The sequence below is a fragment of the Hypomesus nipponensis genome, chromosome 17, assembly GCF_054491055.1.
Source record: "Hypomesus nipponensis isolate SF chromosome 17, ASM5449105v1, whole genome shotgun sequence".
Taxonomy (NCBI): domain Eukaryota; kingdom Metazoa; phylum Chordata; class Actinopteri; order Osmeriformes; family Osmeridae; genus Hypomesus; species Hypomesus nipponensis.
In genome coordinates, this window is record NC_140377.1 from 9,831,893 (window position 1) to 9,846,706 (window position 14,814).

The following is a 14,814-nucleotide window of genomic DNA, read 5'->3' on the forward strand; positions in this document are numbered from 1 at the left end:
CTGACTGCTGAGTCTTTCGCTGCTGAGAGGGAGCCACTTATCAGTCCGACAATTGGCATTTAAGCACCAAGCTAGAGAAATAGACTCGGGCGGAATTCGCAAAGACAGAAGAGTTAACTTTGTAGCAGACGACTCAACTCGCCGCGGGATTGTTTTACTGTTAGAACCACCTGACAGGTGCACGGGGAAGGGATACCTGTCAAAATGTTTAAGAAGAAGACATCGAAGAATAGCGTGACAATTACGCAACCAAAAACGTGAGTCTTCAAAGTTATGTTAGAAACCTGTCTTTACTTATCTCTTTCGAACAAGACACAATTTCATAGTATTTCAATGCCATTGAAAGGCAATACTTTGACCCTAAACTTTACCCAGGGGTGTGGCAAGTGTGCAAGAAGTAGCAGCAACAGGTTTGATAACTTTGGCAGACAAATATTTGGGACAAACGGTTGTATGTCCAACCATTTATAAATAGTTCATTTTCAAGCTCAGCCATTCATAAAATACATTGCCATTACTCTTGGATTTTGCTCAAATGTGTAAATTGGTACAGAATATACTATGTCTGTAAGATACTTTGCCTAGTTTCAACACTTAATTAAAAACAGAGCCACTGCCTTGTGACACGTTACAAACATGTATCAGTTTCTTCACGTTAAAATTCCCCCTGACCACATTGTATACCCTGAAGTGCAAGATAAGGACATGCATGTTGACTGTCACTCAACAAGTGAATGGAAAGCAGGGATTGGGAGGACCAGACACTCTTATATACACTAATCGGTTAGAATACTTTTCCTACAATTTCGTCTTATTTGTTATTCATTGATTGCTATTCCTGACCTTTAATATATCACACCAAGCATGTCAGAATATTACAATTACATATTAGTAACTATAACACACAGTCAAGTCAGTGCATTGGAAGACATGAGTGATACTCATCAGCTTCTCCTCTCCTCAGTGTATTGCCTGACAGAGAGGGAGGTACCATGGGGCAGTAGGCTGGAATCCTAGCTATGCTAGTGCAGCCCCACCTTCACCATTGTATGTGATTAAAGCCAAAGCCTGTTTATGCACTAATGCCAAGGAACTGGTTGGTGACATCTTGGGGAGAATTCAAGTTAGAACAAGCTAAATAGACTACAGTAGACTTCCTGACCTAGAATTGTCTCCTGCAGTGAGTCTGGGTCTGCTGTATGATAACAAACCTACATTATCAACACATGAAGGAGTTATGGGAAGTCTGCAGACTGCTGTTATATTTGCAGACAATGACGACCCACATCTGTATAAATCAGGTGGCTTAGCAGGTTTGACTGGCAGGATCTAGTTGTTTTACATGACTTGGCTTTGTCCCATTATGGACCCCACCCTGTTCTCTCATCAATATGGCATCCTAGACCTTGTAACAACTCCTTGTCTAATGAACAGATAAGCATGGTGTTGTAGCCACAAAGGGGCCAGACAATTTCTGCGCAAGACAACAAATGCAAGAGATTGGTTCGTATCCACAGATATTAAAAGACTGAGAGCTAGGTAGAAGTGGTATTTATCCAGTTAACCACAGAGAGTAGAAATGAGCTGTATGTACTAGAACTAGAACTAGATGTACAAGGACTAAAACTGGATCTGGGGCATGGCTGAGTTGAATCTCATGTGCGGCTCCCCTCCGCCCATGATGAGTCATAGTTGTCACTGTCTGGTTTCAATTTGTCCCATTATGTTCTTGTCGTTTCTCCAGCAAATTCTGACTTTTCAGTTCCTTCGCCAGAACAAAACACACACGTACATGGGGATTGTGAGGTTTACAACAATCCCAAATAGGGTACATTGTATAGCTTGCTAGCTTGTTTGCCAATCAAAGTCTTTCAAGGTGATGTCCTTATCAAGTACGTAACATTCTGGGGAGATACCAAAACAACTGCTGAAGAAAATATTTGGCAAAAATAAATTTGCGGCAGGGGCAGTCAGTTGGGTTTAGTGAAGTGTGTGTATTTTCATCTGGTAAGCTGGTTGTCTATCATTATTCAATGATGTGACAGGGGTAAAATGTGCCTGAAGGTTTATTGGACATGCCAGGACAAAAAAGGTCATAAAATGCATTAATCCTTCAACCTGCTATAAAGGTTTTAACTGAAAAGTCACTTTTAAATATAAATATGACATTGGCTTTAAATATACAAAACAGGGTATGTTACTTGACTGTCACTTACAGAATAATTGTAGGGGTTTGCGTACTGTAGTCTAAGCTGTGGAAAGACACCACCCACCAAGTTGTTTCAGGAAAAGAAAATCAACCTCCATTCCGGATCACTTGTTCACACTCACACATATACACACAATATACACACTTGCGCACACACACACACACACACACACACACACACACACACACATGCACACACAGTGTCTTAACAGCAAAACAATTTGTCTCAATCACTTAAAATTGTCCTATTATATATGTAATTTTTAAGTGGCACTGTTAGATGTGGTGTTTTGACCTGCAGGCCAAAAAGCTGAGCTTAAGAAGCTAGGATGCTTCAAATGAAACATACAGTTCTGGTCTTGTCTGATGCCTTAAGGGTAGCATAGTGATTCTAAGAAAGCCAACTGACATTCTGTATGTTAATAAAGGAAAGGCCCATGTCTCTCCTGGGAGAAAAAAAGTTGTTAGACCTGTTCTCTCGGGTAGGAACACTCCTTAAAGATGAGAGCTGAGAAAACGGACATTAGAAATACTTATTGCATTTTCATAAAAACATTTTTTGGGGGGTGGGATCCACCTGTTTTATCATGTACCATCTGAATATAGGTGGTCAGTAACATTGCACTGTCCTGCATGCAACATGAAACATTTGAACATGAGCAATAATTATGCCATTGGATGTTGGGTGCATGAATTACAGACATGGAAGGTCAGGCCAATTGTGTACAAGTTGGTCAAGTGCAGCCTACACAGTTTTGGAGATCACATTCAACAAAATTCAAAAAGTGTAAATGAGTGTATTTTGAGGTTATTCAGAGACAAAGCATTTTCCCAACCTGCAGTGCAGCAGGAGAGTGTGTGAAAATGAGAATGTTTGATCGTCTAAAAATCGTCCCCGCAAAATAATGTTGTATGGTGCGTATCTTCATAGTAAATATGTGTGAATAATTAGAAAGTTAAAATAAATACTATAAAATACTAATATCAAGACTTTGCCAGGATAGTATCTCTGTTCAGATGGCAGTGTTCTGGCCAAGGGAAGTTCTTAGAACCGTGTGGAGCAGAGCAGTGGAATATCTGCTGTGTGTGCGCTTCTCTGAACAGTGTAAAACAACGAGGGCGACGGTGTGGAAGCTTGGCAGGTGGAAGCTTGGTGTTTCACTTAGACTCACAGGTAAACATACAGTGGGTGCTTTTTTGAAAATCTTCACATCACTTTGGTTCTGCCTCTTGTGCAAACAGTACAGTGCAGACACAATGTACAGGTCAGCAAAATAGATGTAAATGATAGGCGATGTGTTGTGCATTCGTTATTTTCCCACGTAGTTTGGGCTCCTATGACGTAAAGCAATCCCATTCCCAGTATCAGACTTAGAGGGTGTTGTAGCATTTTACAAATAAATGCATCCACTTTATCTTTAGATTTGTTTACAGTAATTCATCATAATGATGATTAAATACTGAATACTGAAAATCATCAGTCCCATGTTTTCTGTCTGGGTCTCTCAGGTTTATGAAAACCACATTAAGCAAATGTACTCCTAGGGTCATACATTCAGAAGAAGAGACAATGGCTGTTCTGTACTGTACTGTACTGTACCATTACTGGTTGCAGAACAATAGTCCTGATAAGCATATAATACTGAAAGGATGTTCTGTTCTTGGAACTATGTAGGACACACAGGAAACTGATTTATTTAGTATTTGAAGTCAGTCCTGAGATTCTCATCCTCTCCATGGACTTTGATGGATAGCCATATTGGATGAAAGAGTCTGTTAACAACAAAGAAAAGTCCCTCAAGTCAGATCCCCGTCCGTATTTCGGACCTTCCATTCACGTTGTCTTAGGAACCGCTCTCTTGCTCATTGCACATTAGAGAACGCCTATCAGCAGGCTGGGACTAAACCTGTACCCGTGCTCCCCCCTGTGCAGTGGTACGCAGAGCACGGAGCTGTCCACTCTGATCGAGAAGCTGCAGAAGAATGCGGACAAGGTGGAGAAGAACATCTATGAGACGGAGCAGAACCTCAACAAGGTACGGGCCGCCTGGGCTGCACCCCCCTGGAACACCACCCCGACGACGAGAAGCACGACTGCCCGTTAACATCTGTGTGTGTGTTTTCGCAGGACGTGAGCAAGATCAACGAGGGGAAGCCGCCTCTGTACCAGGATGACACCAACAAGCGCATCCTCAACTCCCTGGAGCTCCTCAAGGGCCTGGACGAGGACGCGGTCAACGCCAAGCGCCTGCAGCACCCCCAGGCTGAGATGATCGAGCAGGAGTAAGAGATCTGCACTAGACGAGATCCACTGGATATAGATATCTAGGAATATGGATATAGACACTCGTTACGAACATGGATGTAGATTACATAGACATAGGGCACATACTAGATGTAGCCATGAAGCTAACTCTAAGATGACCCAAACCCTGATGACGTGTGTGTTCAGTGTGAAGTGTCTGACCCTGAGGGTGTGTGTGTGTGTGTGTTCAGTATGAAGCAACTGCGTGACAGGGTGATGAAGCTGAGAGAGGACCACGACCACATCTACCACCTGACCCGCTCTGAAGGGATGCCCAGCGTCAACTGGGGCAAAATCATGGATGAGAAACTGGTGAGAGGGAGATTTATACTCACACAAACACGCTCACACACACGCTCACACACACCCTAGCACACAGACGTGTTTCGCGTTTCCATGCAGAAACCAGTTCTAACTGCCTCTCCCCACCAGAGCAACCTGAACAACAAGGGCTTTGGCCAGGACTTGCCCACCATCGAGAATGAGGTGGAGGAGCATAACATCTTCCACAGCGAGGTGGAAGCCTTGGCCCCACACATCACCAACAGTGAGGACAAGGTGAGACACCAGCCGCCTACAGAGTGCTACTACTAATAATGTGGAAGACCTATGACAGAGTCAAAACATGTCTGTCACCTACTTCTTGCCTCTGACTCTGTCACCTTCTGTAGGACTTGGTCGGTGGACAACAGTTGAAGTACAACAAGCTCCTGGTAAGAATAAGTGAACCTCATGAAGACGTGTTGTGTGTTCCTAATGCAGTCTCTCTTGGTCAGTACTACATACCCATCTGCGCCACACAAGGGCGTGTTTATGTGAGGGAACTGCATGTGGGTGCTCTTATGTAAATGTGGGTGTGCTTCCATAACATGAATTGGCAGTTTTGTTTGTCTAAACCTGGCTTCCTTCCAGGCTAACTCTGGCGCTCGTCAGCGCCACCTGCTGAGCCTGAAGGACTACATGCAGCGCTGCACCAACGAGCTGTACTGGATGGACCAGCAGGCAGACGAGAGGACCCACTATGACTGGAGCGACACCAACCTGGACTACCCTGCGCGCCAGAGGCAGTACGAGGCAAGGACACGAACCACCTGCAGCATCAGCACCTCTGCACACGCTCACTCACTCGCTCTCCTTCTCACTCGTTCACCCCCTTCACTCGCTCCGTAACTTTTCTTGCTCCCCCATCCTTTGTCCACTGTGTTTGTAATGCGTCTTCACCTTCGCAACAGAACTTCATCAGCAAGTGTCTGGAGTCCAAGGAGGCCACTGTCACCAAGCTGAATGATGACGGAGAGAAACTGATTGCCAGTGATCACCCTGGGAAGAACGTCATTGAGGTTTGTTCAGGGACTTGCTGTCAGTTGCTGTCCTGAGACAAAACCAGCTGTTTCCTTTGAGGGTCTATTAAGTTATTTATGTTCAGGGTGCGAATTACGGGGGGGGGGTTGGGGGGATCTGACCTCCCTAATTAAGACTTGGACCCCCCCAAATGAGGTAAAAACAACAAGTCGGGGGGGTCAATACACGCCCTGGAGAAGAATTTGAAGTTGATAAAATGATCAAATTGATAAAATGAAGTTTTATCGTCTTAAAATCGTCCCCGCAAATAGTTTTGTATGGTGCGTATCTTCATAGTAAATATGTGTGAATAATTAGAAAGTTAAAATAAATACTATAAAATACTAAAATAAAGACTTTGCCAGGACAATATCTCTGTTCAGATGGCTGTGTTCTGGCCGAGGGAAGTTCTTAGGACCGTGTGGAGCAGAGCAGTGGAAAATCTGCTGTGTGTGCGCTTCTCTGAACAGTGTAAAGAAGTTGACCCCCCTGATTGTCATTGTATAATTCGCACTCTGGTTATACTATTGCAAGAGAATTCGAATTCTGCACCACTTAACCCATTGCCACTTCTCATTGTTCATATGTTGATATTCAGACGTCACTAGAATAGGGTTTTCCATGCAGAAACCTATACAGTAAAGCATAGTCTAATAGTAGCTATGCCTTTCCAGTACCGTGGCAGTCTTGAAAGATGTTTGTAGTCTAAGCCTGGTGCCCTCTCTCTCCTGCAGGCTCACATGGAAGCTGTGCATGCTGACTGGAAGGAGTACCTCAACCTGCTCATTTGTGAGGAGAACCACCTCAAACATATGGATGAGTACCACAAGGTGAGAGACAGGGAGCTCATGGTGTACGCACTCACAGACGTACACACGCACACGCGCGCAGGCACACACACACACACTCTTAAGATAACATGTCATTGCCTTCACAAAACCAGAACTACAGGGCATAATTCTATTTGTAGCTTTTCAGCTACTGTTGGCATATTTAACCTGCAAATTGTGCACATATTGAGTACCAGATGTGACTCCCTCTCTGCAGAATGATGACTTTGACCTTGATGACTGTGTGTGTGTGTGTGTGTGTGCGTGTCTAGTACCACAAGGAGGCGAGAGACACCCAGGATCTGCTGAAGAGGCTGGATACAGAGGTCAGCCAGAAGTACAACCCAGAGTTCAAAGACATGTACCAGATGGAGGGGCTGATCAGAGAACTGGAGGTAAGTGACCCCGACTGAGACCCAGAGAAGCAGTCCTACAGGACCAGGAACCTGATGTCCTGTTTGTTTGAAAAAATGTGTGCCAACCTACAGTGTCAAGTCTAATGTAGTTCCCATTTGAATCGTTTAAAGACATCGCAATCTGACTTCTGCCTGGAAGGACTTGAGGCTTGCAAGAATTTGTGAGCACTTTTTTCTCTGTCCTTTGTGCATGTCTGTGCATTGGCCCATTCAGGACCAGGCGAAGGCCATGGATCACTTTGACGAGCGTGTGAGGGCACTACAGAAGCGCGGGCTGCAGGTGCTGCCTCTCAAGTTCCGCAGGGAAACGCCCCAGAAGCTCCTCCCAGTGGAAGCGCTGTGTGAATTTGACACTGAAGAGGTACTGAACACAAACCCATACATTGATCTTCATTTCTCCTTTTACTGGATCCTAAGTATCCGGAGAGGTGTATATAATGAATGGGGTCGTCTTTTATTACAATTAAAGCAGCTTTAGCTACATGTCTAGTACAGTATGAGATTTACCTATTTAGTTCTATAAGAGAAAAATAAAAAAGAGGGGTGATTGGAGTGGTATGTCACTTTTGGATGTGGCTGTGGCTACATGTACAAACTTCCTGACATCCCTCTTGGCGCAGTCTTTCAAGTTTGTTTTGATCAGATTTTTCTTGGAACATCTTGAGGAACTGTCAGACAAACACACAGCCCCCTCCCATTTGTCCTCCAGTTCTCTGCAACGTATTACCCCATTCTGTGTTTTCTCTTATTTCTTTGTCTTAGTCCTTCTATCGTAGTCTTGGTCCTCTCTTCCTGCTCCCTCTGTGCAGAGGATTCTCCTCTTCTCCTTTTGTTCTCCCCATTTCCCCTCTCCATTTCTGTCTTGTTCTCATTCTCTCTCTCTCACTCACTCTTCCTCTCATTCTCTCTCTCTCTCTCTCTCTCTCTCCCTCTCTCCCTCTCTCTGCTGTCAGTCTTTCTGTAATCCCCAAGTGTAAAGTAAGCACTGCTATCATGAGTAAGCACTCCTCGACTGTACACCGCCACTCTACTTCCCTCTCTCTGTTTTCCCTTTTTTTCCCCGGTCCTTTAATTCTAGTTCTCTAACTTTGGTTTTGTGTCCTAATGTATTTAAATCCTTTAAGAAACCCCAAGCGTTTGCTCTGTATCTTATTTAAGCCTCTAGGGGATCACTGCCTAAAACCTAGGAGAGAGCTGTTCAGTTAAGAGTTCCTCAGTGATTTAAAACCTGTGTCGTCGGTTGGTTGTCCTGCTCAAGGGATCAGTGGAGGGTTAAGAGAAACTGCCTTTAGCCACTGGGGTCAGAAATAGGCAATACACCTTGTAGAGGTAATGCAGCAGATGCAGATGACCACGAGCACACTAAAAAGGTGATGGGATATCTGGGTGTACCACAGCACTGAGTATAAGTCTTAAATTTTGAGGGTTTGACTTAGGATCAGTTTAACACAGTGTCGTGTTCTGGTTGTTCCGCGTAGGGTCAGATCTTGCGTGGAGAGAGGTACACTCTGCTGAAAAACAACGGTGCCAAGTGGGACGTGAAAGATGCAGCCGGGCGCAAGCTCACTGCCCCTGCTATCTGCTTTATGATCCCCCCCACTGACCCAGAGGCTGTGTCTGTCTCTGACAAGTAAGTGTGTGTGTGTGTGTGTGTGTGTGTGTGTGTGTGTGTGTGTGCGTGCGTGCGTGTGTAGGAGAGAACAATGTGTGTGCAGATGCATTCTTGAAGAGGCCTACTTGTCCACAGTACACCCCAATATACTGTATCTTTTATGTTTTCAGTCTAGTCAACCAGCATAAAAGCATCAAGCAGAAGGTGTCTGGCAGCAAGGTAACCCTGCAGAAAAGCCTGGAGGAGCAGAAGAAGAAGGACGGGAGTGGCAGTGGTATGGAGCTTAACAACTCTAGAAACTCCTACATTTACATGACATAGTCTTCTGTCTATTTCCTGTAAGGGATCTGCCGGCTAGCTCAGCTTTTTAATTTGTCCCTGATAGGCCCTAGTACAATAAGTAACCATATCCATGTTTGTGAAATCTGTGTGTGTGTGTGTGTGTGTGTGTGTGTCTTCTCAGACAAGCAGGAGCAGCAGTGTCGCCAGCTGATGGCTGGTCTGGACAAGGTTATTAGTGATCTGGACAAACAGGAAAAAGCCATCTATACTCGAGTGCGCCCCCCTCTAGAACAGACCAGGCCACTGCAGGATAGTGCTGATCGCTTACAGGATATTAAGGTAGCTCTATTTTTATAACAGAAACACACACACAGCCTTCCTTTCCATCTTTATTCATTGTAAACCCTATTTTTACTGATACTCATGGCCCCCTTGTAATAGGATGTTTGTGATATTGTTTTCTTCTAGAAAAGTAAAATAACCCTGGAGTTGTAAGAAACCTAATTCTTATCTGAATTCTTAATGCACAGGACATTAAGGCTGCTGTCAATAGGATAGAGCTGGAGAAGACTGCTAAAGTGAAGGAGTCGACAACCTTCCTGACCTCTAATCCTAAATGTGCCAGCGCTTCTCAGCTCCATGCCAAAGTAGAACAGGCCAACAAGAAAGATGACAAGATCGATCTGCTGCTTAAGTGCTCAGAGGAAAAGTATGGAAATGAATATGCAAACCTTATTAATTGTCAGCTGTACCTATTGCACATTTAATTTATTTATCATAAAGTGTTGTCTTTATTTTTGGATGAAGGACATATATTGTAACAAACAGTTATGTTTATTTATTTAATATACAACTTCATGTCCTTGCATTTATTGTAGTCACTGCCTTTTTTGCAGACTACAGAATTCTAACAGCCTGGAGAACTCTCTTCAGAATGGGAAAGGTTTATTGTCCACCTATGAGAACAAACTTGCGAGAGAGGAGGTTGCACCAGCAGACATCCCCTCACTGGAGAGAACACAACGTGAGCTGGCTGTAAGTTTAACAAAATGTGTTGTCATAAAGATTGGCCTGCTCAAATAAATGTGTTGTCATTAACACCCACGGAAGTAAAAAAAAAAAAAAGTGTATTTAGATGTATTTTATAAAGAAATATGTATTTTATTCTATATATTACAAATAGGATATCACCTAACTATGGTTTCCTGTCCCAACAGGATATTGCCTCAGAGCTGAAAGCCAAGAAGTCCACTGTGACACAAGCTGAGCAGAACCTCCGGACAGCCAAAGGCAGCTGTGACACCATGGCCACTAAGTTGCAGGAACACTGCCCCGACATTGAGAGGCAGGAGGCCGAAGTACAGAAGCTCAGCAAGCGCTATGACAACCTCAACCGGCAGATTGACACCCGGTAAGATGGAATGCTTCTGTTTAATACACTCTGTCCGTTATGATGGGATTATCCTGTTCCGAAGGAAGCTGTTTAGTTGTGGTTTGTCACAATTAGGTAATATAAGTTATGTTATGTTTCAGGTCCCAGAGCCTGCAGAGAGCCAAGATGTCTCACAACAACTATCGTAACGAGTATGACAACCTGAACAGCTGGCTCTCACGCGTTCCAAACTATGAACCTCGTGAAACTGATGACGTCCGACAAGTAGAAACCAAGCTGAAGAACCAGAGAGTATGTCTTTAATGATCTGAAGGATGTTTTGAATTTAAAATATATATATCATTTATTTTCAAAGGTCACTTGTTTAATCATTTGTATGAACCTCCAATGACCCTCTTTCACAGAACCTGCTCTCTGATATTGCAAGGAAAGAGTCTGACTTGAACAATGTTTCCAAAAATGCCCGTCTTTACCAGCAAGCTGTCAAGGTACCGTAATAAGCGTTGCTGATAATCCCACTTTGAAACTATGGCTAGGCTCTTAATTGGAGTGGTATGCAAGTAGACTGTTAATACTGTTTATGAATGAGTTTCTCTTTGTGTTTCTTTTTTTAAGGACTATGAGATTGAGACTGAAAAGTTCAAGGCTATTCTGGACCTTGAAGATGGTTTAGTCCCTCAGACATACAAAAGGAGCAGACTGGAGTCACCTGCACTGACAGTCAAGGCAGAGGTTAGGAAAGGTTATTTTAAAACAGTAACCTATTATTAAGTATTATGAAGATCTCTGCTCTGCCGTCAATTAATTGGGGCTTTACCAAAGCCATTGTCATGACAAGTGAATAAAGAATGCCGTTTTGTTTATAGGAAACTGCCATTGAGGCTAAATTCACAGAGGTGAATGCAGTTAACAAGCAAAGGCTGCAGAATCTGGAGTTTACTCAAAGCCTCCTGAATCAGGTAAGCTATTTCCTTTTTTTTGTGTGAAGTTTAACATGACCAACTGTTAGATGTTCAGTCATCTCAAAAGTTAATACTGCACCACTGTCTAATATAAATCTTCTCATTCCTCTCTAGCAACCTGAGATCACAATGGTCCAGTCTGTCAATGTCCAATCAGTGAATGCTGCAGCCCCTGGAGAGGAACCCTGGAGAATCAAAAAGCAGCTGGCAGATGAGGTCCACAGAAGAGAGCAACTGGAGAAAGAACTTGAGTCCATCCAAACGGACATTTACGTTCTGGAAGGCCAAAAACCCCAGGACACTATTGTCAAGAAGGAGCTGATAAAGAAGGTCCCAGATCCTCAGCTGGATGAGGATGTCCACAAGGCCCAGCAAAAGCTGATGGAGGAGCGCAGGTCAACAAGAGTCCTAGAGAACGAATTGGAGTCCCTAAGATTGAAGCTCCGTGGTATTGAGACTGAGATCAAAGAGGGGGCCCAGCAGTACACTGTGAAAGAAGTGTTGCGTATTGAAAGAGACCGAGGCCAGGAAGAGGAGGTGCGCAAACTTCGAGAGGAGCTGGAAGAGCTGAGAAGGCAAAAGCTGAACAAGGACAACCAGTTGATCCAAATCCAGAAACAAGTGACCCTCTTGTCTGCAGAGAAATCCAGAGAACAGGAAGTGATCACTGAAGAGGAAGTGATCAAGGTCCAGAATGACCCTCAGCTGGAGAGTGAATACCGTTTGCTCCTGGACCGGAAGCAGAAGGAGGTTGAGAGCAGGAAGCAGCTGGAAGATGAGCTGCGCTTCCTCCAAGAAAAGCTTCGTAGGCTGGAGAAGGAGAAATCTATGGCAGAGGAGAAGATTTCTATCAAAGAAGTGTTGAAGGTGGAGAAGGACATTGCCTTTGAGAGGGAGGTAGAGAACCTGAGGAGGCAGTACGAGGATGAGATGGCCAAACGTAGGTCATCTCAAAGAGAGAAGACTGACATCCAGAGGAAGATTGTCAGCCTGGAAGAGGAGAAGTCCAAGGTCATAGTTCAAGAGAAGGTGCGCGAAATTGTCCGACCTGACCCCAAGGCTGAAAATGAGGTTGCCACCCTCCGAATGGAACTGGTGGAGCAGCAAAGGCGTCTCAGAGATGAAGAGTCCCAGGTGAAGAGTGTCAATGAAGAGCTTATTATGTTGAGAAACAGAGGCCCTCAAGTGGAGATCAAGGAGACTATCAAAGAGGTCATCAAGTACAAGACTGATCCGCAAACAGAGAGAGAGTTGGAGAAACTGCGCAATGAAATTGTTGACAAAACCCACCAGACGGAGAAGTCAGAAATGGAGATCAGGCAGCTTAGGGATGAGATTCAAAGATGGAAGGATACCAAGCCCCAGGTGCAGACCAAAGAGGTGGTCAATGAGGTCCTGCAGTACAGAGAGGACCCCAAGACAAAGGAGGAGATTGAGACCCTCAAAAGAAAACTGGGAGATGAACAGAAGAAACGCCTGGACTTGGAGAGAGAGAGGTCCAGCAACGAGGAGAAGATCAGGCTGAGGAAGATTGACTTGTCTCAGGTGAGGGAGAAGATTGTTCAGCAGGAGGTTGTCAAGATGGAGGAGGATCCTGTCCTGAAGGCCGAGTGTAACACCTTCACTCAAAACATCAACAACGAACAGAGGCTGAAAGAGAGCCTCAAAGAGGAGCTCTACCGCCTCCAGCGACAGAAAACTGAACTGGAACTTCAGCTGGAAGAGCTGGAACGCGAACGCAGGGCCCGACGTGATGCTGAGCTGGAGATCCAGAGACTCAGGGTCAGACTTAACGAGCTGGAGATCCGAGATAAGGAAAACCGAGAGAAGGTGACAGTGAAACAGAAGGTGGTGCTGCAGCAGGACCCTCAACAGGAGAAAGAGCACTCCATCCTCAAGCTCCAGGTGGAGGAGGAAAGGCACAAGCGCACCCTGCTGGAGAAGGAGCTTAATATTCTGATCCAGAAGCAGGTCACCTTGGAGAAGATTGAGGTGAAGGAGAAGGTTGTGCGCACAGAAAAGGTGCAGGTGGAGCAGGATCCTGAGGCGATGCTCGAAATTGAGAGACTGAAGAGGACTCTGGAAGAAGAAAAAAGGAGAAGGCGTGATCTGGATCAGGAGCTGTCCACGCTCACCTCTCGCTTCACAGACATGGAGTTCACCAACACCAAGTCCTCCAAGGAGCTGGATTACATCCGTGACGAGAGCAACCGCTTGCAGCTGGAGAATCAACGTCTACAAAACGAGATCCGCAAGCTTCAGTCTGAGATCCAGATTACTTCTAAGGAGACAAGACAAATCACTCAGACAGCACCCATGGAGAATGGCAAGAACATAGAGTTGAGGCTTGACTCGCTACAGAGGGAGCTGGCAGAGCTGAGGACCATCACCAGGCAAAAGGACGAGGAAATTGAGAAGCTCCATAAGAGTCTGTCAACTGTGAATACCAAGAGAGAGCAGAGAGAAAGTCACCTCCGTAGGTCTATTGTGGTTATTGACCCCGACTCAGGCAAGGAGATGCGACCAGAGGAGGCCTACAAGCTTGGTCTCATCGACTGGAAGATGTTTGTCAACCTGCAGAGCCAAGAGTGTGACTGGGAAGAGATCACACTCAAGGGGCCAAGCGGAGAGTCCTCTGTTCTCCATGACAGGAAGTCTGGGAAGAAGTTCTCAATTGAGGATGCCTTGAAAGTTGGGAACATCACAAACCGCCAGCTGCATCAGTACCAAAACAAAGAAATCAGCATTCAGGAATTTGGTGTTATGGTGTCAGGCAAGACCAAATGAGGACAGAAATCTAAAAAAACGCACCAGAAAAGCAATTATTTTTGTATCCAATAAAATAGGTCCAACAAATGAATATATAGTATACTCAATGAAAATATTTCGATTCTGCCATTCATTTAACATTGAATTCGTGTTTTCTTTTCATGTATCTCTCATGCACTGTTATATTTATTTTCAAATGGGAATACAGTTGAAATATCTAACCTGAAGTTTCTGTTTTTAAATGAGGGCGGATGTGGTTCGGGTTTTGACTGTGATTTTAAGTGGGGGAAGGGGTTTCTGTCCCTAATATGAGCTTGGAATTCTTACTGGGTACAGGGGTAAAGAAAATATTTTAATATATTTCCAGTTTGCTGCTGAATTACACATAGGGCCTACACATACTGAATAATGTGCATTATTCTTGTTAAGCTACTTGCTCTGTTATCTGTTGTACTGATTAAGTCTGACTTAATAAAAATAACCTTTTATTAATGGGAAAATATGCGTCCTCGTTTACTTTTCAGAAAATAAGTACAGTAGTAGGCTACAATACCTGTAAGGCCTATTCGTCAGAGGCAATTCAGTGGTGACATTTATATTTTGTATTTTTTTAGCAGTCATAGTCATTTAACAGACGCTCTTCCAGAGCGACTTACAGTAAGTACAGGGACATTAGGCTATTTACCTGATTACAG

At 44.4% G+C, this 14,814-nt stretch overlaps 1 protein-coding gene across 1 annotated transcript; it reads left to right on the top strand.

Moving 5' to 3' along the window:
* On the top strand, positions 1-14,619 carry ppl (periplakin). The gene is made up of 22 exons (XM_084678561.1): positions 1-257; positions 4,143-4,245; positions 4,338-4,492; positions 4,706-4,826; positions 4,947-5,072; positions 5,186-5,227; positions 5,427-5,588; positions 5,747-5,854; positions 6,590-6,685; positions 6,958-7,080; positions 7,316-7,462; positions 8,580-8,731; positions 8,884-8,987; positions 9,177-9,334; positions 9,526-9,704; positions 9,892-10,030; positions 10,213-10,406; positions 10,529-10,679; positions 10,793-10,876; positions 11,004-11,120; positions 11,255-11,347; positions 11,465-14,619. Exons 1-22 carry the CDS (start codon positions 205-207, stop codon positions 14,135-14,137), a joined length of 5,280 nt encoding a protein of 1,759 aa, XP_084534687.1. The 5' UTR covers positions 1-204; the 3' UTR covers positions 14,138-14,619.
* The last annotated feature ends 195 nt before the right edge of the window (positions 14,620-14,814 follow it).